Raw genomic sequence first — 22,409 nt, 5'->3', positions numbered from 1 at the left:
ACGGGAGAGGCCACAGCAGTGAGAGGCCCGCGTACCGCAAAAAAAAAAAAAAAAAAAAAAAAAAAAAAAAAAAACAAAAACTCGATTGTATGTCTTTAGCGTCAGCTTCATTAACTTTTCTTTAATACTCATACACATTTCATTACATTCTGAAAATCTGTGCATTAGACTTTCTTTTTCCCCAAGTCTGGGAGTATAAAGGAAAAATACTCCTGTTTTACCTTTACCTGTCCCCACGCAATATTTCTGTGGATTTGATTGTTTGCTGGAGTGGCTCACAGAACTCAGGAAAACACTGACTTATGTTTACCAGTTTATTACATAATAAAGAATATGGTAAATGATACAGATGAACAGCCAGACAAAGAGATACATAGGGGGAGGTCTGGGAGGGTGCCAAGCACAGGAGCTCTGTCCCTGTGGAGTTGAGTACATCACCCACCTGGCTGTGCTCACCAACCTAGAAGCTCCCTGAACCCTACACTATTGGGATTATTTATGGAGGCTTCATCATGTAGGCATGATTGATTATTAACTCCCTTTTAGCCTTTCTCTCCTCTCTGCAGAATTAGGGGCCAGTGGTGGGCTGAAAGTTCCAAGCTTCCAATCATGGCTTGGTCTTTGTGACCAGCCCTCATCCAGGAGCCCACCAGAGTCAACTCACTAAAACAAAAGATGTTTCTATCACCGGGAAATTCCAAGGGATTTCGCGGCTCTCGGTGTCAGATGCCACTTTGTAATTTCCACTCAGGAAATTACAAAGATCTTAGGAGCTCTGTGTCAGGAACCGGGATCAAAGACTAAATGTTAGATCAAAAGATTCTCCTAACACCCTTATTTACAAGAGTTTTAGGACCTCTGTGCCAAGATTTTGAGAAATCACAAACAGTCATAAATTAAGGAAGTTAGTTGTTGCTAAGTAATTCAATTTCAAAGGGACAATTTATAAAAATCCTGTCAAATATTTTGCAGCAAGAATAATTCAATTTAATGTTGCAGGTTGGTGCATTTGAATATGTTTGCTGTAATGTGAGATAGTGCCTCATCTTTAGAACAAGAAAACTTAGGCCTAAGAGGAAGGGCTGAAAATGTCTCTGCCTGGAAAAGCTGGGACTTGACCCCAAGTCATTCTGACACCACACCTGGCTGCCTTCACCAGCCCATCTCCCACCCGCTGCTGCAGCACAGGCTATATACATGGGGCTGGGGGGACCAAAGAAAATTGATGTTGGGACAGCCAGCAGGGGCCAGAACAGGAAAAGGCTTGCCTTCCAGCTTCAAGAGCAGCGGGTAGCCCTGGAGGGAGTCCTACGGCTTTAGCACCAGGTGCTAAGAACAGAAGGGATTGGAAGGGACAGGGGAGTGTGCAGAGAGCAGCTGGGGGCAGGGAGATTGATGTGACAGCTGTGGTGTTGGTCCAGGCAGGAACCAGTGCATTGGCAATAAGGAAGGGCGTGGGGATGAGTTCAAAGAGCCACGCAGGAGGGGGACCACCCAGACCTGGATCTCGCTCTACTATGGGACGGGCATCCCAGAGGCAGCGAAGGGCTGATGCTGGCTCAGAGGCGGGCGAGGCAGGTGTTGGAGAGACACCAGTTTCAGGGGAAGAAGACAGCTTGGAACCACAGATGGTCCTTCCTGGTTCTGCCTAGCTCACGCCAAAATATGAATAAGAAGAAATTCCTGGAACTTGGGGAAGAGTTCTTAGAAGCAAGGGTGATCACAGAGGAAGGAAGGGAAGAGACTGGGTTGCCAGTTATGGGTAGTCTCCAAGCTGGGTCTTGCCACAGAGAAGTCGCACTTCTCTGTTCTGAATTTGAACAGAGAAGAAGTGCCACTTGAGCCATGGGGTGGAAGAGGTGGAAGAAACAAGGGTGAGCCTCGGCTATGCTGGGCTCAGTCCTATGTCAGTCATGTGACCTTGAGCAAGTCACTTCCGCATTCGGTTCTGTTGTGTAGGATGCTGAGTTTAGATTCCTGGAGCAGTAGTCTGTGTGCCTCGGATTCTGAGAATGCACTATTCCTTGAGTCGAAGCTGCTGTGATGCAGAGATTCGGATTTTTAGAGCTGTGTCTCTGTGATGACTTGAAACCCTGGCTCCCTCGCTGTGAACCTGTCTGGCTGTCTGGATTCATTCTCTCAGCGCATCGGGGATGGGGAGTGAGGAGGGAAGGCGGTGAGAGGTTCTTAAAAAAGAACCAAAGGCTGAGAACATGATGATCTGCTTCCAGCAGCATTCAGGCAATAAATATTGATGTGGGAGGAACTGTTCCCCCACCTCCTGAGGCTGCCTAGGCTGGGTCTGCTTGCAGTTGCTTGGGCTGGCCCAGCCCACTCAGGCCACTGATGGGAAGGAGGATGGACCAGGAGGAAGGGCCCAATTAGGCAAAATTGGCAGCCAGAAATTCCAGGTCCTCATACATGGGATGTGTATCTTCCACGGGGAGTAGGAACAGGCAAGGGGAGAAAGTGAAGTGGGGGACTATTTCTGAAGTCCCTTCAAGCACCCCCTCCCAGGCTCAGGGGTCCTCTAAATACCCTCCTAGAAGTAAATGCAGCTTTTACTGGTATCCAGGAGATAGTGGTATATTGTATAAGGATTGCGTGACCCAGAGAAGGTCTCTGACCTCAGTCTCCCTGTCTGTCCAATACGCAGAAGACTGGACAAAGTCTGCTAGCTCTGGCAGGTTCATTGGTGTCTCCTTTAAATGGCTCCCTGCCTATGGGGCAGTACGTGAGCACTTTACAGGAGGACCGAGGGGTGTATCCCACAGCCCTTGCCCCAAGGAGCTCTCAGGTAGTGAAAGAAGGCCAGGAGCAGACAGACGGAGGATGACTGGATGACAGCTCAGGTTTCTCCCATGGCCAGTGCTTAGAGTTGTCTGCCAGGGGGGAGGGGATTAATAGTCTCCACAGAGAAGACTATGAGATGGGGGATGGGGGGGGGCATATCGGCATGGGAGGGGCAGGAGCTCTGCTTCCCTGCCTTTGGCTCTGCTCTGTCCATTTGTCTGTGATCTCAGAGCTCAGGTGGCCACCCAGACGTCTTTCTAGAAGTGAACCAGGGCAGGCCTCACCTCTCTCAGGCCTCAGTCTCCCTGTCTAAAATTAGCCAGTTTCTAAGGTTCTGTCAAGCCACCGGGCTCCTGGCACATGGCTCTGCAGAGCCCATAGAGTAAAGATGGTCTCTTAGGGGCTCCCTAGCCGGGCAACTGGGCCCATATAGCTTTGTGGCTGTAGGATCTCATTCAGCCAGCAGCCCTCCTGTGCTCTCCTTAGGCCCTTCTGAACTACCCTTCGGGCTGGACCAGGGGCTGAGAACAGATCCCCTGGAGATCCTGTGTCCCCACCCAGACTCTGAGCACCACTGGCCTCTGTCATATTTCCCAGCAGCCTCAGTGTCTGTTATTCTGGGGTATCTCCCAGAGTCTGGGATTAGAATATTACCTGGTTTTAAAGTTCTGTGTTTCTAGTAGTTGAAGATTCTCGAGTATTTATGTTCTATTATTCTAAGATTCTGCATCTCAAATGCTGTGTGACTCCCAAAATTCACATTTCTAAATAGCTACAATTTTGGCCTGAGTCTATGAAATCCATTGTCTCTTAGTCATTAACCTCGATGTGCTTCTTTGAGAAAATGTTCAGAGATGGGGACAGGAGTGGTCAGTGGCAATGGCCTTGAAAACCTAGGACTTAGGGCCCGTCTTTTGGGGTCTGCCCAGGAGGGAAGGCCCCTGTTCCCCTGGGACTTTGTGCTTCCACTGCAGCCCCTGTGAGAGTCAGGGTGACACAGGTCTTCCCTCTGCCTGGAGTCTCTCCCTTGCTGGCACTGCCTCCAGAGCCCTCCCAGCCAGCTTGGGAGCCCTCTTGTTTCCTTCCCCATCCCAGGTGACCCAAGCCTTGTGACTCCACCCTCACTCCACCTCAGCTCTCTAAGGTAGAAGGACCTGTGTGATCATCCAGTTCAACGCCCACTCCCTCTTACAGACAGAGGGATTGAGGCCCAGAGAGGGTCAAGGTTGTGCCCAGAGCTTGGCCAGCACCACTTCCCCCTGCACCCGTCTGTACAAGGCCAGGTCTTGGCCCCAAAGGGCTGAAGAGAGCCTTCCTCTCCCTGGCCTGGTGTAGATCATGTAGATCAGAGCTTCCTCATACATTGGGGCTGGAAGGCCCTTTGGAGTGATCTGCTCAAGTGGTTTTCAAACTGCACCCCATAGAACCCAAAGGGTACCACCATAGGGAGACTGAAGAGAGGGGTTCCCCAGCAGGACTAAGGACCTTCCTCTCCTACACACACACACACACACACTTCAATCAGACCAGTTCTACTTTTTGGTGGTTTTTTTTTTGGTTTTTTTTTTGTTGTTGTTTGTTTTTTTGTGTGTGTGTGTGGTACGTGGGCCTCTCACTGTTGTGGCCTCTTCCATTGCAGAGCACAGGCTCCGGACACACAGGCTCAGCAGCCATGGCTCACGGGCCCAGCCGCTCTGCGGCATGTGGGATCTTCCCGGACCGGGGCACGAACCCTTGTCTCCTGCGTCGGCAGGCGGATTCTCAACCACTGCGCCACCAGGGAAGCCCTCTTTTTGGTGTTTTTATACCAGTCTTTTGAGTGAGATTTCACTTGGGAAAAGGGTTCTGTTGCAAAAACCAGTTTTAAAAACATTGGTCTAGTCCAATACCACCAAATGATAGAGGAGGAGACTGAGGCTAAAGGAGAGAGGTGTTTGGTAGCTGATCTGGCCCATGAGGCACCATGTAAGCGTTTCCTTAGTGTCTGAGTTGGAGGCATCGCTTAGTGGCAGGGAGGAAGGCCAACAGCAGCTTTGTCTGCACCATCCTGACCTGGGTATGAATTCTGACTCTGTCACTTACTAAGTCTGAAATATATAAAATGGGTATAACCATACAATCTATATTTTGGGGGCTTTGTAAGAAGGAAATGAGGCAAAGTGTTGAGGTGGGTGGTTCAATACCTGACATGCAGGCTCAGTAACCAGGAGTGCTGGTTTTTAGCATGGATTAGGCCAGCTTAAAAGGAAATATTACCTTTTTACCCAATATTCTTCTTAGATGCTTTTCTACATCCTACTTCCACTATATTCCATAAAAGGTTTGAGACAGCTCACACCAAATACATATACAGTACTAGTAAGAGAGTGAGAAGTTAGGCCAATATGTACTGCCTACTCCGTACCATCCACTGTTCTAAGCCCTTTGTATTAATTAGCCCATTTAATCCCTGTAACCCACCTATGAAATAGGTTCAGCTATTACCCCCATTTTACTCCCGAGGGACTGAGTTACAGAGAGATTAAATAACCTGGTGGAATGGCTAGTGAAAGGTGGAGCTAGGATTCAGGCCCCGGAAGAACCATCTCAGGGCCTGTGCTGAGTCACTCAATCAAGACCAAGACCAGTCGTTGAAACACTTATTTGGTCCTGAGCTTTCTGGTAGCCACAGGTAAAAGAGGCGTGGCCAGTTGCAAGAATCCCATTGTAAGAGAGCCAGGAGCACACCGCTCCCTCAAAGAAGCTCAGATGTCCAGGACCTCTGCTAGAAGAAACAATCTCCCTCCCATAGAGGATAGGAAGTTGAGCAGGTTGAGCAGATTAAGCAGCCTGTGGCTGCTTCCTGTGGCCAGATGTGACGGAAGCTGAGGGCTGGCAGAGGGTTCCACAGCGCCCACCAGGGTCAGCGCTGGCTCCGTGGGGCTGGGATCACAGCCCCGGCCCAGAGCCTTCGAGGAACGCAGCTTCCTCTAAGGACAGCTCCTGGGCACACTGAGGCCCCACAGGCAGTGGGACCTTCCTCGTGCTGGACCACACACAGCGCCCCGGGTCAACGGGCTGCAGCAGTCAGCACACAGCCCGAGAGGGGAAGTTCTGACCGGCTCCCTCAGCCAAGACCTGCTGACCTGGGGAAACCACAGCCTGGATTGGTCATACTCTGAGCCCCACTCTGAGCAGAGGCTCGATGATTCCTGTTTCTGGAGCTCACTATTAGTCGGGAGTCCTCAAAACAGATGTGTGGAGAGAGGTGGAAACTTCTGGAGAGCACAGAGACAGGGGCTGGAGGTCAGTGTTCCCAGCACCCACAGAAGAAAGCCCAAGTCCCTCAGCCTGGCCCTCCGAACCACCATGCTCCTGCCCCGAGAGGCTCTTGAGAGGCTCTTGGCTGTCGTCATTTGGTTCCTCCCACCTCCCAGACACCTCTCTTCCCAGCCCTGCCCTTCTGCTAGTATATGTCCCTGTTTCAAATAACCGTTCCCTTCCTATCTCTCCACCCCAGAGCTCACCTCTGCCTGGATGCCCTCCTGACCCCGCAACCCCTGAAGGTCTGTCCCTCCCCTCCCGTCCCCAAAGCCCAGAGGTCAATATGGGCACAGGGGGTGGTAATAAAGCCTAGTCTGCCACTTACTCCCTGGGTGACACTTGCCCTTTGGGGACCTCCGCTTCCTCTTCTGTGAAATAGGTGCAGTAAGAGTCCCCACACCAGACTGTTGTCTGGTGGATGTGAAAGTGCAGTGTAGACCACATAGGTTTATACATGGGGCAGCAGATGACACTGTGGTTGTTTTTACTGTTTGCTTGGGGACAAGGAACCCCAGGCAAGGAACTCACAAGATGTTGCCTGTCTGAAGGGCAAGACTGCCTCTCCCTGATAGGAAACCTAGGAAGTTGTCAATCTATCCCCACACTTCTTACTTCCATTCCTGGGTCAGCACCCCTCTTGCTCCGGGACCCTAGACCTTCCCACACGCTCTCTCACAGCTTGGCTAGGACTGAGAACAGAGTAAGGAGATTCTCTAATTCTCCTTAAGGCAGCATGTCCAAAAGAAATATCATGTGAGCCACAAATGTTGTTCTAAATGGTCTAGTAGCCACATTCAAAAGGAAAAGAAATTAATTTTAAGAAGAATTTTCTTTAATCCACTATATTTAAAACATTCTCATTTTAGCATATCATAAATATAAAAAACTAATTGTGAGATATTTTCCGTTCCATTTTTTCATACCGAGTCTTTGAAATGCAATGTGTATTTTACACTTACGGCCCATCTCAATTTGCTCAGCGGCCACATGAGGCTGGTGGCTGCATCAGACAGCACAGCTCTGAGATATAAATGAATAATAGACCCACAGTGCCTTATCCAGAGAAACAAGACTCAGATTTCAGGCCCCTTCACATCACCCCACGAAGGTGCCTCCTAATTCCGCCAGTCCTGCACCATACTTCTGATTCACAGGGCTTGGTGGATAAAGTGTAAGTTTTCGCCTCGGGCAGGCTTGAGCTCAGATCTTAGTTCTGCCACTTGCTAGTTGTGTGATGTTGGGCAAGTTACTGTCTACTGAAAACAAAAAAGCACAACATGAGAGTTGTGAATTAAGTTTTATTTGGGGCGAAATGAGGACTATAGCCTGGGAGACAGCATTTCAGATAGCTCTGAGAAACTGCTCCAAAGAGGTAGGGGGGAAGGTCAGTATGTATGTGATTTTGGTGAAGCTGGGGAAGGAGGTGTGGTACATGCAAATCAAGCACACATTTTTTTAGAAAGTTGCTGCTAGTCACGGGGAGCAACGGGGAGCAGACGTCACCATGAAGGATTTTAGTGCTTTTCTAGATACGAGGAGATGCACAAACTGGGCTCATAAAATCTTCTCCTGAAAATATCTAACTATCTGAAGGCCTGTTCTGCCAGTTTTTCCCAGAGCACAGCGTGTTTTATTCCTGGTCTCCACCCTGAACTCCTTTCAGGGGATGTTGAAGGTCAGCGGTCACAGCGGCTTGTGATTTAATCCTTGTAGAGGCAGACGGCAAGTGCCAGGTTTTAGTCGGCATTACCTAACCTCACAACTTATTTGCTCCTGTGTGGCGTGTAAGTCTCCTTCCTTTGCAGGTCCCAGTGAGGCTGGAGTAGGAGCCACCAGCCCACATACCAGTGGCCTGGCATGCCTGGAGTCTCTGTTCTGCTAGGCCCTGGGGGCTCAGTGTGGACCCTTTGCCTGCCCTTGAACCAGCAGCCATCTCTGAGCTTGCTGACAGCACAATAGCATCTCCTGTTGATGTTCTCGTTTTCCTTCCAAGAGCCTGGCGTTGCCTGCACCCACTGCCTGTGGGAGCCATCTCTTACACTCCTTCTTTTCATAGATGTTTCACAGACATCCACTATTTCACTCCAGGCCCTGTGCTAGGCATCAGAGTTTCAACAGAGAACAAGGTAAACGTGGTCCCTGCTCTTGCAGAGCTCAGAGTTCAGCAAGGGAGAGACACCGAATAAGGTTTTACTCAGACCCTAAGTGTGTATAAGATAGATAGTTATTTTCTCTGAAAATCAACTTAACTTTTACTCTGAATGCCCATCCTCCTGGCTCAGTAGGAAATTCAACTTCAGCCTTTCTCAGGGCTCCCCCACCAAGGTGAAGCAAAGGTCCTGAGGTCTTACAGGGTGTCCAGGCACCAGGGAGGTCCTATCCTCACCCCCACCACACCCCTAACAGGTATCAGCCTTAATCCATCCTGGCCCATGTGGTCCCCCTTAACCTGCTAGGAGCTGAGCAGCTCTGTGTGGCTGGGAACATGGGGACCCAGTCTCCTTAAGTCATTCTGCAGCCTGCCCCTCAGAAGTGAACTGCTTCCTTGGGTACTGTCGCAGAGGCTATATGGCTCCCTGCTTCTCAGGGAACCCCTCTCTCCTCTCCCTCTCCTCACAGCCCCCCTCCCCACCCCCCAAAACACCCAGAGTAATCTTCTCAATGGCATCAGGCTTTGGAAACAAAAGCCAGAAAGGAAAATCTTGCAACCCTGACTTTCTGCCCTGCCACGAACCTCCCCTGAGGCCAGGAAACCCAGAGCCCTGTACCTGCTGGAATAAAAGTAGAGATAAGGAAGGGAGAAGCCCACGGGGGACAAACACACTTGAATGGATGTTTGAATGAATTTCCCTGCTGGGGCAGGGCCAGCCTTGAGCCAGCCAACACCTGGAAGTGAGGTGGAAGGGGCTTGGAACAGGGACCTCCCAGGATGGGGGCCCACATGGAGGTCCTGAAATGTGGGGAGATCCAGTATTTGCTCCCTTAAAAAAAAAAGATGGGAGACAGAAGAGAAGGTGTCAGACACCAGCCAGAGGGTGAAGCTTATGGGGACCTCACAGAGGCTCTGTGGGGAGAGAAGGGGCAGAACCAGAGACCTCAGATGAGCTCTCCAGCCCAACCCACCCTTCCCCATGGTATATAGCACCCCAGACCAGGGGGAAGTCAGTTTGTGCTTGCATGCTCCTAGTGATGGGGAACTCACTTCCTCCCAGGGCAGCCTCATCCAAGCTGCTCGTCACATTGGGCTTCAGTCTTTCTCCATGGAATTTGTTGCTTCTAATCTTGGTCTCAGGCTGCACAGAAAAATGTAGTAAAATCAGACCCCACTTGATCACTTATACTTGAATGACCCTGTGCCAGAAGCAACTTCTCTAAGACTTAGTTCCTCATATAAAAAATGGGTACAGTAATAGTACCTGCCTGAAAGCACTGCTGTATTGGAGTAAGGCAGGCAGAATATCCAGCACTTAGTGCTGGTTCACTCAGGGCTTTGGTTCCCCCTGCCCTTAGGGTGAACCAGCCAAATGCACACAGGCCCTGGAGTCAAGCTGTCTGGGTTCAAATCCTAGCCAAACCACTTGCTAGTTGTGTGACCAGGCGGGTTACTTCATCTCTCTGTGTCCCAGTTCCATCTCCTGAAAAATAGGGATTACAATGGTACCTACTTCAGAAAGTTGCTGTGAGGTTTCAATGAGTTAATGGATTTGTCATTAGAACAGCGCTGGGATGGTAGTAAGTGCTTAGTAACCATTAACCATTATTTATCCTTATTTCCTTCCCTCTTTGGTGCCATCAGAAGACCATAATTGTATCACCCCCTAGTCTTCTCTTTTCTGGGATCAGAGACCTTTTTTTCAGGAGTTGCACAGAGGCCATCCTCACCTAGGTGGAGAGACACATTACAGGGTAGCCATGAGCTTCCTCACAGTGGGGTCGCAGGGCTGAGCGATGCCCTCTGGGTGTGGTTTGACTCATCCAAAAGGAGGAGGGGGCTGTTGCCTCTTGGCTCTCCCAACCCAGTTCCCTTCCTGTCGCAGCAGACAGGATGGAACAGGATGGGCGCTGGAGGCTCCTGCTCATGGTGACTCTCCAGGTGATGACAGCCATGAGGGATACAGAACCGAAGATAGCGGTGTGGTGATAACCTTGGATAGAGGTTGGTGATGCTGCTGATGGTGGTGAAGTAGGGATAACAGTGATGTGAGAGACAGCGGTAATGATATTAGTGATTCCGATAATGATGTTGTTGCTGGTGATTCTGAAGGGTCAGGTGACCGTGATGATGTGATAACGATTGTGTGATCGTACAGGCAATTAGTGACCTTGACAGAGACAATGACAATAGTAAGGACTATATTGGTTGTTTATTCATGATGATATTGGTGATGTGAATGGGGGTGATATTTAAGGTGATGAGAATAATGATGATGATGGTGGTTACGGTGGGTATTTTCATGGTAATGTAGCTTATTACGATGTTAATAATGGTGATGACAGAGTTCAACCATTGGAATTTCATCCATTTTTTCAAAAACCACTTAAGTATCTACAGGGCCAAGAACAAATGGGACACTGCTGGCAGTGACAGACCCCCGCCCTCTCCTCTCCCAGAGCTCCCTACCCCAGCGCATAGCATCTTTGAGCAGAATGCCTGGCATCCAGCTGACTGCCCTTGGCTATGTGTCTTCCCAGGGTGAGGACGCCTCCTCTGAGTGGAGCCCTGGGGAGTCCCCAGAGAAGAAGGATGGCCTAGCCCAGATTGCCCCAGACTTGACTGTGATCCAGTTTATCAAAGGTAAGTGAGCTGAGGCCAGAGGTGGGGCCAGAGGGGCACATGGGACTGTACAGAATCCAGCCCTTCCTGCCTTTCTTGATTCACCTTCCACATCTACAGGCCCTTCATGAGCACCGTATATTCCTTGTCAGTGTTTGCTCAAAGGAACAGTCTTTGCCTGGAACATCATTTTTTTATCACTACCTATTAAAATATTTCTTGTCCCTCTAGGTCAAACCACTCTGTCCTTCCCCCAGCCTGGCTCTCTCTCCCCTCGGCTCTCCGAACCTCAGGACTCCTGTGTCAGCTCAGATCTGTACTGTCCAACCCTTCTACCAAGCAGTGAGCTCCTGAGGGTCAGGGCCTGTGATGGCTCATCTGTGACCCTTCTTCTCCTCCCACCATGGAGCCTGCAAACAGGAGGCTCTCAGTAAACATTTATTTTTATTAAAGTCCTTGGCTGTGGCATGGGCGAAAGGAGCTCTGGGCTGAAGTCCAGAAATCTGGGCTTTTGTCCTGGGCCCTTGCTCCTCTCTGGGCCTCAGTTTCTCCATGTATACAGTGAGAGGTGAGATCCATGTCACTCTGACCCTGAGACTATGAACTAAACTGATCAATAACCAGGATCCATGTTGTGACCACACCATCCTTTCTAAAGAGTCTGATCCCACAAACACTGAGTGCCTGTGGTGTGCCAGAGCACTGGACAGCAAGTCAGAAGACCTGATTTAGAGGCCTGCCCCTGACACTGACCAGCGTACAATCTTTTACAAGTTACTTTCCTCCTCTAACCAGAGTTTCCTCATCTGAAAGATTGGGTCAGTAATCCTTGCTCTGTCTCTCTCAAGGACTGTTAGGAGACTCAGATGGGATGATGAATGGAAGGTCCTTTATATGGATTAAGAAACTGTGCTTGTATTGATATGATACAATTATTCTTGCAGTCATCACCCCTGCCCTCCTGTTATAATTCTGACCATATCCCAGGACAGTAAATTGAGTTGCCTGTGGTTTAGGAGGGTGATAACCACAGGGTTTGCTTGAACCGCCCCCCATCCCCAAGGAATTTTGCAATAGGAAGTTAATTAGGCCCACTTCTTGGGGCCTAGGTTTTGATGCTGGGGTGCCAGTGATCTAGCCCCTGGTTCTCCAGTACTCTCAGGGAAAGGGGGGCCTGGAACCCAAGAGGCTGGGCCTAGAGGCAGGGGCTTAGACTCCCTAACCTGAGGTCACCCCCAGTTGCTAGAAGGCCCTAGTGTGCTGTTCCATGGAAGAGCTTGTTAATCATTGCTTTGGCTTCAGTCCAGAGGAAAGCTGGGGCCAGTTGCTGAAACTGGATCCTGGAGCAGGTGTCCTGGGCCTGATTATCTCTGATGGTTTCAGCTCCTACATGATCCTAGGGGAGACCAAGGCACGGCCGGCACAGGCCCTGTGGCTGGGCAGCCACCTTGGCTTCTGGGCTTTCTGCTGAGCTCCAGAGGTGCCAGTCTGGTCCAAAGGCTTGGCCTTGACCACCTAGGACCGGTGGGGAGGTAGAAGGAGGAGGAAACATGGTCTTACTGCTGGAGGAGTCCTAACCTCAGGGGAAGACAGTCTCTGAGCTAAGGAAAGGCTATCTGATGGGGGAGACATAGTCCCTGAGCTGGGAGAGACACAGGTCCCTGTCAGATGGAGGGTACATAGTCCCTGAATGGAGGGAGAACTTGTCTTGTCTAATGGAGGAGACCTGGCTTCTTTGCTGGAGGAGGCCCCTGTCTGATAAATGAGACATAGTCTCTCAGTGGACAGAGGCCCTGGCTTGTCTGATGGGAGGAGACATTGTGCTGACCTAAGGGAAGCCCCTGTCTAGTGGGAAAGAAAGTCTCAGAGCTAGAGACAGCCCTGGAGTTCCCTTTCAGGCATCCGTATCTAAACTAAAGGCATAGCCCTGCCCTCCAGGAATTTTCCACCTGTTCTAGGGACAGGTTGCAGATGCTGAAGAGAGATAGAGAATGGGGACAAAGTGTACTGCAGTGATGAGCACAGGAGAATGGGACGGAAACAGTCCATGAGATGGAGCCCTCTGGAGTCAGGCAGCCAGAGGCACAGGAACGCAGGATGGGGTGGGAGTGGAGGGCTAGAAGGGACAGCGACCCTTACACGAGGAGCCCGGAGGCTCCCAGCAACTCCTGGCCTGGCCCAGACCTTCCTAGATGAACTTGGGCAAGTCCCTGCCCTCTCTTGGCCCTACCTGCACCATGAGGTCACCCGTACAGCTTGGGCCAAACCCAGGCTACTCGTGGCCAGGACAGCTCAAGGAGGGAGGGAAGCTGGAGCAGCTCACTGGGGTGAAGGCCCGGCGTCACTCCCTCCCCACTCCAAGTGCCGCTGAGTGTACTGCGTGTGTGGCAAGGAACTGAGGACAGGAGGAAGGCCTGGGACAGGAAGAGGGGGAATTCCACAGCCCCAGCTCCCAGCCACCCTGCCCAAGAAAACAGTTCTTGGCCAGGCCCAGGGGACTAGGGAACCAGCTGGCTTGGCTCTGGCCATGCTCTGAGGACAGATAGAAACTCCCTGGCCCTGCAGCTGCAGGAACTGAAGGGAGCCCCACCCTCACCCCCACTCAGCCCAGAGGAGCCCATGGCCATCTCCCCCCACCAGCCCAGCCTGGCAAGTGTTTAAAGCTCCTCTGATGCCTCTTCATTTTTTTTTTTTTTTTGGTCTTTGCTGCTGCACTCGGGTTTTTGTCTATTTGCAGTGAGCGGGGGCTACTCTTCGTTGCGGTGCCCGGGCTTCTCATTGTGGTGGCTTCTCTTGTTGCAGAGCACTGGCTCTAGGCACGCGGGCTTCAGTAGTTGTGGCACGTGGGCTCAGTAGTTATGGCTCGTGGGATCCAGAGCGCAGGCTCAGCGGCTGTGTTACACGGGCTCAGTTGCTCCACGGCATGTGGGATCTTCCCGGAGCAGGGATCGAACCCGTGTCCCCTGCATTGGCAGGCCGATTCTTAACCATTGCACCACCAGGGAAGCCCCAATGCCTCTTCTTAGAAAGGCCTTTTCTCCTCTCTCCCTCACACCTTATGTTTAACTTCATCTCGCCTCCTGAGGGCAGAAACACGTCTTTCTCTTTTGTTGGTGGAGAGTCCCACAAAGCCTTCTGGTCCATCACCTCGGCTGCCCCTGCTGATGAAGGCCCTGAAGCTCAGAGTTCGGGACCAACCCCATGTCATGTGCCCTTCAGTTTAGCAGACTTGCAGCGAGGGAGACCTGTACACAGGCATTGGTTTAGGAGGCAGCAAGGGAGGGGAGGGCTTCAAAGCCAGAGCCATCTCGTCTGTTCTTGTTTCCATGCTTTTGCCCCGGCTGCGCCCCTATAGGAATTCCTTCCCCTCCACCTCTCCAGATCCTCTCATTCTTCAGACCCTACCTCCGTCCTACCTCCAAGAAGCTGCCCAGCACCAGACCTGCTCAGCTTCCACCTTCTCTGGAGGTTTTAGATTCTGCTCCAACATTTTGCTATTTGATCACCTATTAGTCTGTATGTCCATTCATTCATTCTCTCACTCGTTCCATAAGTATTTTTTGAGTGCCTACTATATACCCTGGGCTCTGGAGATTCAGCAATTGACGCAACAGATAAAAATACCTGCTCTAAATGAAGCTTACTTTCTGGCGGGGTGACAGTAAAATGGCTAAATGAGTAAAATGTGTACTATGTTAGGTAAAGTGCTGTGGAGAAACATAAACTAGGAATGGGGAAATCAGGGGAGTGGGCACTGTCCCATGTTGGGGACACAGAAGGGAAGACAAAAGCCTGGGTTGGCTTGGAAAGAGCTATTGCAGGACAGGATGGAAAGGACTGAGTGGGGGTAAAAGTGAGATGAATAAGTAGAACAGAAGATATGAGATGGGATGAGATGAATGAGATAGAATCCAATAGGATGGTATAGAAGGGAACTACATGGAATCGCATTTTGAGTAGAACTGAGTGGAAAGAAATGCAGTTAAATAAAATGCAGTCTAACTCAATGGAATGGAAAGCGACTGAATTTCAAAGATGGAATATTATTAAATGGAAAGGAGTCAAATGTAGTGGGATGGAACTGAATGCAGCAGAATTAAGTGGAATGAGACGGGATGGAAGGAATGGAACAAATTGAACACGCAGGATGGGACGGAAACGCGTGGCATGGCCGGCCCACTCTGACCTTCCCTCCCCTCACCCCAACAGTCTTTCCCAGGGTGATGCTGCGGACCCTGCGCCACCCCATCTTCCTGCTGGTGGTCCTGTCCCAGGTGTGCATGTCGTCCATGGTGGCAGGCATGGCCACCTTCCTGCCCAAGTTCCTGGAGCGCCAGTTCTCCGTCACAGCATCCTATGCCAACCTGCTCATAGGCTGCCTCACCATCCCATTGGCCATTGTGGGCATAGTGGTGGGGGGCATCCTTGTCAAGCGCCTCCGCCTGGGCCCCATGCACTGCGGCACCCTTTGCCTGCTGGGGGCTCTGTTCTGCCTGCTTCTCAGCACGCCCCTCTTCTTCATGGGCTGCTCTACCCACCAGATTGCAGGCATCAACCACCAGCCTGGGTGAGTATGTGCAAGAGCCTGTGAGTAAAAGCTGCAGGAGGGTGCCAGGGACACGGGAGGGTGTGGCCCGGATAAGGCCAGGTCAGTGGGGTGCCCCCCACCTCAAATCTCCCCTCCCCTCCCCTCCCCTGCCCGCTTGGTTCAGCTGTGAACAGTGGGACTTGTCTCCTGAAGGCTCCAGGGAAAGTGTCAGGCACCACTAAGTAGGGATGGGACTTCGTGGGCAGGACAGCTCAGGCCTGGGACGGGGGGTGAAAGATGAGGCAGGGCAAGGCCACTTGTGTGGACGGCACAGGTAAGAAGGCCCCTATCAGGAGTGCTGCAGAGGGGACTTATGCCCTGGGAAGGAGCTGGCCTGGAGACTTCAGAGATCCTTGGTCCTTAGAGGCTGGGAGCTAAAATTCTGCTGTTCCATGACCCTAAAATTCCAGAGTTCTTTTCCACATCTGTGGGGCAGCACCTGCCTCTGCCCTCCAGGAGGAAAGCCTCTGATGCCTATCTCCCTTCTCCTTCCCCAACCCCGCCCACAGCCCTCCATAGACACAGACCCTCTCCCCCGGGAACCGTCTTGGAGAGAGTGTTGGAATTTCCATTGCTGCCTCTTCTCCGGAATGATTTTGTTTTTCCTGGGAAACTGCTCCAGGCTTAGGTTGGCCCAACACCCAGCTAGAATCCCCCAACTTGCTCTGTTCTCTCCTCTCCCTTGGCACCTCCTCCCTCCACCCAGAGGCCAACTTTCCACACCCAGGGCTCCTTCTGTGTGACTACGGGGGCCTCAGCCCAGAAATGCTCAGCCCTTGCCCCTTCTGTCCCAGGTCCACCTCGCCGACCTCTCCCCCATCTCCCTTCCCTCTCCCCTCCTTCCCTGTCCCTTCTCCTTTTCCCAAAGGTCCAGGGTGGGTCCTTCTGTCTGCAGAGCCTTGTTCTAGGCACCAAGGTGGGGCTTCAGCCAGGCCCTCATGAAGCCCCTGGTCTGAGGAGGGAGCCAGGACATTTTCATGATTTTTAGAGTAAAAAGTAAATGAATATTTTACCACAATTTTTGAAAAAAGCAAATGGGAAAAAGTGAGCCTACCTCACATGCCCCATTTGTCTCTTCTTCTGAAGCCTCTCACCTTGACCCTGACATCTCATCTCATCCAGGTTCTCATCTATATTCTTGCAATTTATTCAGCTTTGGGTTATAATTCATTGAAGAAGCCTTTGGGGACCAACTGAACAAACTGAGAATTTCTCAAACTCCAGCACAACTAATGGTACCAACAGCTGCTGAGAATTGAGGGTCTCCTACACGTCCAGCTCCTCCCATATTCCGTATTATTAAACCCTCACGGGATCTCCGGGATGGGTCCTCCCATTATCCCCATTTCACAGATGAGGATAGCAAGGCTCAGAGAGGTGGAGTCACCTCTTTTCTGATCTCCTGCCCCTGGGCATCCCTGGCCCCGGTCAGAGTAGAGCGGAGCCACTCCTGGGACTTGGGGGCAGGCCCCCAGAAGGGAGTCAGGTGGGTCTAAAATGTGCCTTAGACAGTGAGCAGGGCAGTGAGAGTGAGGGAAAGGTCGTGAGACTGCAGGATGGCGACAGGAAGGGGAACCTGCAGAGCTGACAGAGAAACTGAGGCCAGAGAGAGGCAGGAACAGGTCGGAGATCCCACAACTACTCAGGTACCCTGACTGGGCCCCTCACATACAGTTCTAATTTTCCCAGAAAAGGATGCAATCCAGCTCATTGAGATAAAGGCACTTTTCATCTGAGACTAAATTCTGAGAATTTACCTTATGTTCCCTAAAAGAAAGGGTCATTGAGGAGCAGAGATGTTTGCAGAAGCAGCTCAAAGACTTGTAGGGTCTTGGGGCTGGAAGGGGGTCTCAGAGCCTCTGGTCCAGAATCTGCTCCCCACTTCTCCCATTGGAGGCCTCTTGCAGCTTCCACTGCAAGGGGCTCACCACTGCCTGCCATGGAGCAGCTCTGACAGTGAAAAACCTCTGTGTGGAGCTGAAATCTCTGACCATGGCCGTCAGGGGAGGTTTCAGGGCTGAGGGAGCCCTGGCTCGTGGCCTGAGGGAGGGAGAGCCAGGCCAACCTTGCCGGCCTTCTCTCCCACCAGTGCCCAGCCTGGGCTGGAGCTATTTCCAGGCTGCAAGGAGCCCTGCTCCTGCCCGTCAGACGACTTTAACCCCGTCTGTGACTCCAGCGCTCGTGTGGAGTACCTCACGCCATGCCACGCAGGCTGCACAAGCCGGGTAGTCCACGAGGCTCCGGACAAAGGCCAGGTGAGTCAGGCCTCTGGCAGTTCCCCCTGCCTCCCATGGGCTCTGCCCTCCCCACCTCTGTGCGCCTGCCCCACTCCCAGCTCTGAACGGTCTCACTCTGGCTCTTCTCTGTCTGTGTCATCTGTCTCCTCCTGCTGGCAGATGTAGAACTTTATTCTTTCAATAAACTTTCATTGCCAGCCTGGGCCCAGCCATGTGCCAGGGCTCAGAGCACAGAAGTGAACCAGATCTGGCCCCGGCTGTCCATGCAGGGGAGGTGCAGAAGGAAGTAACTCAGGAATTCCACGGGTGGTGATAGGCAGGAGAGGTGGTCCCCACAAGTACAGACAAGGATGCAAGGAGATACATCCACCTGGGAGGGTCCCAAAAGGCCTCACGGGACGTGGCGCGCATGCTGGATCTTCAAACGTGGGCAGGCAAACTAGGGAAGGGCTTTCCAGGCAGGGAGGGCACATCACATGGTACACACACACACACACACACACACACACACACACACACACACACAAATACAGTGCTTCAAGAAACTGCAAAGAAATTATTGGAGCAGAAGCATAAGGGTTCATGGAGGGAAAGCAAAGCCCAGACAAGGAAGGGCCTTGAATGCCAGGCCACGAGTGGGGCCTTTACCTGGAGAGCAATGCAGAGACTTGGATGGGTTTTAAGCAGGGGAGTGACAGGGTCAGACCTGTGTCTGATCACATTTGAGGCCATAGTGCAGAGGAAGGTGAATAGAATACAGGCCAGGAGACAGGGAGACCAGTGGGGAGGCTGGAGCAATGAGCCCATTCAGTCAGTCAGTCAGTCAGTCAACAAACCTTCGTGGAGCCTCTCCTTTGTGCCAGGCCCTGTGCTGGTGGCTGAGGACAGACCCAGAGCCAAGGGTCCCTGATGTCAAGGAACTCCCGGGGGTGCGGTTGTGGGAGAGAGGAGGAGTGGGCAGCGTAACTAGCAGCAGTGCATTCTACGGGAATCTTAGAAGGACCACCAAGATCAGCTGGTTCCTCCTCTCCTTTCCTCTCATTGCCCCCAGAGGACAAGTGGGGACAATGCTCACCTTCCTCAGGCCCTCCAGGTTGGAATAAAGCATGTGTGTGTGGGTGTGGTGTCAGGCTGGTTGTTATGACAACGCCTCCCTCTCTCCAGAGACCCCCACTCCCATCATGCAGAAACCCTGCCGTTGTGTCCTGCTGGGTATCCGCATCTAAGCCCAAGACTCCTACAGGGAGAGATCTGGGCCCCACGGGCTGGCGCAGAGTAAAGCACCTGGTTGATGATATTTCAGAAACCAGCCAGGCGCCACCTGAGCTGTGTAAACTGTTTGCATTTGGAATAATCGCGATCCAGGCTTTCAAACCTCCTGGCACTTACTGTCCTGACTTGGTTTGATCTCCCTGAGACCCTTCCAAAGTCCCCCAGGCCCTGGCAGCTGGGGTTGGATCCCCGAGGCAACAGTGAACTCCTGTGGATAGGGGCCTGTGAGCACTGAGGCCAGGCCACCTGCTTCAAATCCCTGTTCCGCCTCTAACTGGCTCTGTTACCTTAGGCAAATTTTTTAATCTGTGCCTCAGTTTCCTGGTCTGTGAAATGGAGGTGATAGTATTGAGTACCTACTATATACCAGGCACTGGGCTAATGTTTTACCCGGATAAATTCCTTAAGTGAAAAGCCACATGACATAATCCATGAAAAGCACTCAGCACGGTGCCTGAGGAATTTTAAGCATGCAGTAATACACACTTCTATTATGCCCATTATACAGATGGGGAATGGAGGCCCAGGAAAGGAGCAGACATTGCCCCAAGTTTTAATGCCAGAGCTGGGACTAGAGCTGAGGGCTCTGGCCTCTGAGCCCAGCCCCCTCTCCAGTGCATCCTCAGAGGTTGTGTTGGGTATAGTATTTGGAGGAGGGTGTAGCTGAGTCCTGGTCAGCACTCACAAACTGTCACCCTGGCCTGGAATTGTCTGTTGGCGAGCCTGCCTCCTCAGGCCGACCTGAGCTACTCAGCCCAGAGATGGATCAGTCAGTGTCCAGCACAGCTGCGCTCAGTAACAGTTTATGAATGAGTAAAGGCCCAGGGGAAAGATGGGAGACATGGCTGGCTGGCAGCATCTAGGGCTCAGGGGGTGGGGTCCTAGAGAGTGAGAATCAGAGGCAGATGGAGAGATTAAAGTCATTCATAAGATGAACTTCCTGCCGTGGAATTAGATGAATATGAATGAAGGGCTGGGAAAACCCCAAGAGAAAGGCCTCTAGCTTTTTAATCTCTCCCAGCAACCTTCTGCCTCCAGAAAAAAGGACAGGATAATTCTCTTCCAATAACCTGGCCTTGGCATATTTCTCCACTTACCTGTCCCTTTATTGTATCTCCGACCCAGTGGATTGCTCAGCCCATGGTGAAGGTCCAAACAGTGTGTGCTCAGGGGGGCAGGCACATATGGCAGCATAGCCTTGTCATGCAATGGATGGAGCACCCAAACACCCAAGCTGGAATCCTAGGTCTCCAGTCTCTCCTCTCTCTCTCTCTGTCTCTGTCTCTCTCTCTCCCTGTCTCTTTCTCTCTCACCTTGCCCTAATTCCACCTTCTCAATATCTCTCAAATCAAAATCCTTTTCTCCATCCCCCTCCCCCTCCCTCCTGCCTCTTTACCAGCCTCCCCAGTCAGGTGCATCCTCTTGCATCAGCCAGAGCAGCTTTTGTGCCATCAGGTCTTGTCTCTCCCATGCTTAAAATCTTTCCAAGGCTCCCAGCATCCATCTCAGGGCTTCCCAGCCCTTTTCACATTGGGAAGAGTCTAAAGCTGCCAAAGCTGGAGGTGAAAGGCCCAGAGAGTTCCAGCTGCCCGGAGTTAACCAGGTTACCCTGAGGGCTGATCCAGTGCCCTGGAAGACCTCAGTAAAGCGGGAAGGGGGGACACTGAACTGGAAAATCTGAATTCCTTCCTCAAAATACTTTGTTGCTTTAATTCCTTGCACAGACAGTCAGGAATTTGGAACATTCTGACATCACCAGATGAAAGAATGAGAGAGTGTATGTGGTGTATGAGTGTGTGTGAGCATGTGTGTGGGGTGTGAGTGTGAGTATGTTTGACAGTACGTGTGTGTATATGTAGTGAGTGTGTGTATGTATGTGTATGAGAGTGTGAGTACATAGGTATGTGTGTGAGTGTGTGTGTGTGTGTGTGTGTGTGTGCTGTGTTGGGGGTGACTCTCTTCTAGTTTCTTCTCCCTGTTCTCTTCTCCACGTCCCCTCTCCCCACAGCCTCAGCCTGGGCTCAGCCCATTTGTGTGCAAACAGCCTGTGTCCAGGTACCTGTCAGGCTGCTCAAGCCATCCTGACTCAGCCAAGGGATCAGAAGTCCCAGCATCCAACCAGCTCTTCCCCAGTTTATGTGTGTCCATGGGTCTCTCATAAGCCTCCTGGGGCCTCACCCCTTGGCCAGCTGCTTGTCCTTAGAGGTTCCTGAAGGCTCTTCTTCCCCTCTCCCCACCCTAGGTCTTCTACACCAACTGCAGCTGCGTGGTGGGGGGCGGCCCTGTGCCAGCAGGCTCCTGTGACTCAGCCTGCAGCCACCTGGTGCTGCCCTTCATGATCCTGGTCAGCCTGGGTGCAGCACTGGCTAGTGTCACCCACACACCCTCCTTCATGCTCATCCTAAGGTGAAAGCAGGGGCGTGCTGGAACCAGTGGATACCAAGAGGTTCTTAACCACAGGCAGGATAAGGGATCCTGAGGGAGGTGTTCGAAGAAGGAGGTGTCCTGGGCCCCCAAAGCAGACGAGCCTCTCACTGTCCTGTGTACATCCTCATGGCAACTGCCGAGATGAAGTTTTCTCCCCATCTTACAGATAAGAAAACTGAGGCTCAGAGAAATTCAGAAGCTAGCCCCAGGTCATGTAGCAAGTTTTGGGTGGAATAGTACTGATGCCAGGGCCCAGAGCCCAGACCCCTACTTTCCCCAGAGGAGGAGAGGCCACACCTAAGCCCCTGCCCTGGCCTCCAGTCACAGCGAGGAGGAAGTGGGGGGACGTCACCTGACTCTTCGCCCTACCCGACCTGCAGTGAGCTGGTCACAGGTGGTGCATCTAGAAATCCAAACCCCATCAGTGTGGTCTACGACTCTTCCACTTCAAGTCAACAAGCACTAAGTGCCCACTGTGGACCCAGCCCGTGCTGAGCACTGCCTCTTTGTCCAAGATCTTTCTGGCCGTTGTCCTGAGCGTGCCTGCTGGGACTGACAAATTGTCACCTGAGGCCATAAGAGGACCTCAGAGCAGGATAATTCCAAATTTTCATTATGCTGGGATTATTTTATTCCCCATCTGTTTTCTAGAAAATTAGAAGGGGGATGGAGCCCCTTACAATATTAGAAGACATGTAGATCCATAAAACAGGCTGGCTGCAAGAGCAAAAGTAGAGGAGTCAGATGCCCCAGCAGGCAGGCTGATTAAGAGAAGTTCATGCAGGCAGTGTACGGCACAAATTCCAACCCTTGACAGCCATCAGCCGTGGGGTCTTAGCCAAGTCACTCAACCTGTCTAAATTTATCTGTCAGTTTCCTTACCTGGAAAATGGGCCTAATGCTATACCTACCATATCGGGGGGGGGACATGAGGGGCACAGTACAGAATAACTGAGCCATAGTAAGCGCTCCACAAATGCCAGCTGCTGGGATTACTTAGGAAGAGGAGCCAGTG

General features: G+C 51.7%; 1 protein-coding gene across 2 annotated transcripts in view; it reads left to right on the top strand.

The window, feature by feature from the left end:
• Positions 1 to 22,409, top strand: part of SLCO2B1 (solute carrier organic anion transporter family member 2B1) — a 49,933-nt gene that overhangs the window by 23,683 nt on the left and 3,841 nt on the right. The window contains exons 8-11 of one of the 2 annotated variants that reach the window (XM_028501234.2): positions 10,789 to 10,891; positions 15,080 to 15,437; positions 17,548 to 17,713; positions 21,210 to 21,373. In XM_028501234.2, coding sequence (XP_028357035.1) covers positions 10,789 to 10,891; positions 15,080 to 15,437; positions 17,548 to 17,713; positions 21,210 to 21,373 — 791 coding nt within the window. Of the gene's footprint in view, positions 1 to 10,788; positions 10,892 to 15,079; positions 15,438 to 17,547; positions 17,714 to 21,209; positions 21,803 to 22,409 lie in introns of those variants that run through there. The other variant, XM_055091553.1, reaches the window with a different exon arrangement.

This window comes from Physeter macrocephalus, chromosome 16, assembly GCF_002837175.3.
Source record: "Physeter macrocephalus isolate SW-GA chromosome 16, ASM283717v5, whole genome shotgun sequence".
Lineage (NCBI taxonomy): Eukaryota > Metazoa > Chordata > Mammalia > Artiodactyla > Physeteridae > Physeter > Physeter macrocephalus.
This window is presented reverse-complemented; position numbering and strand designations above follow the sequence as displayed.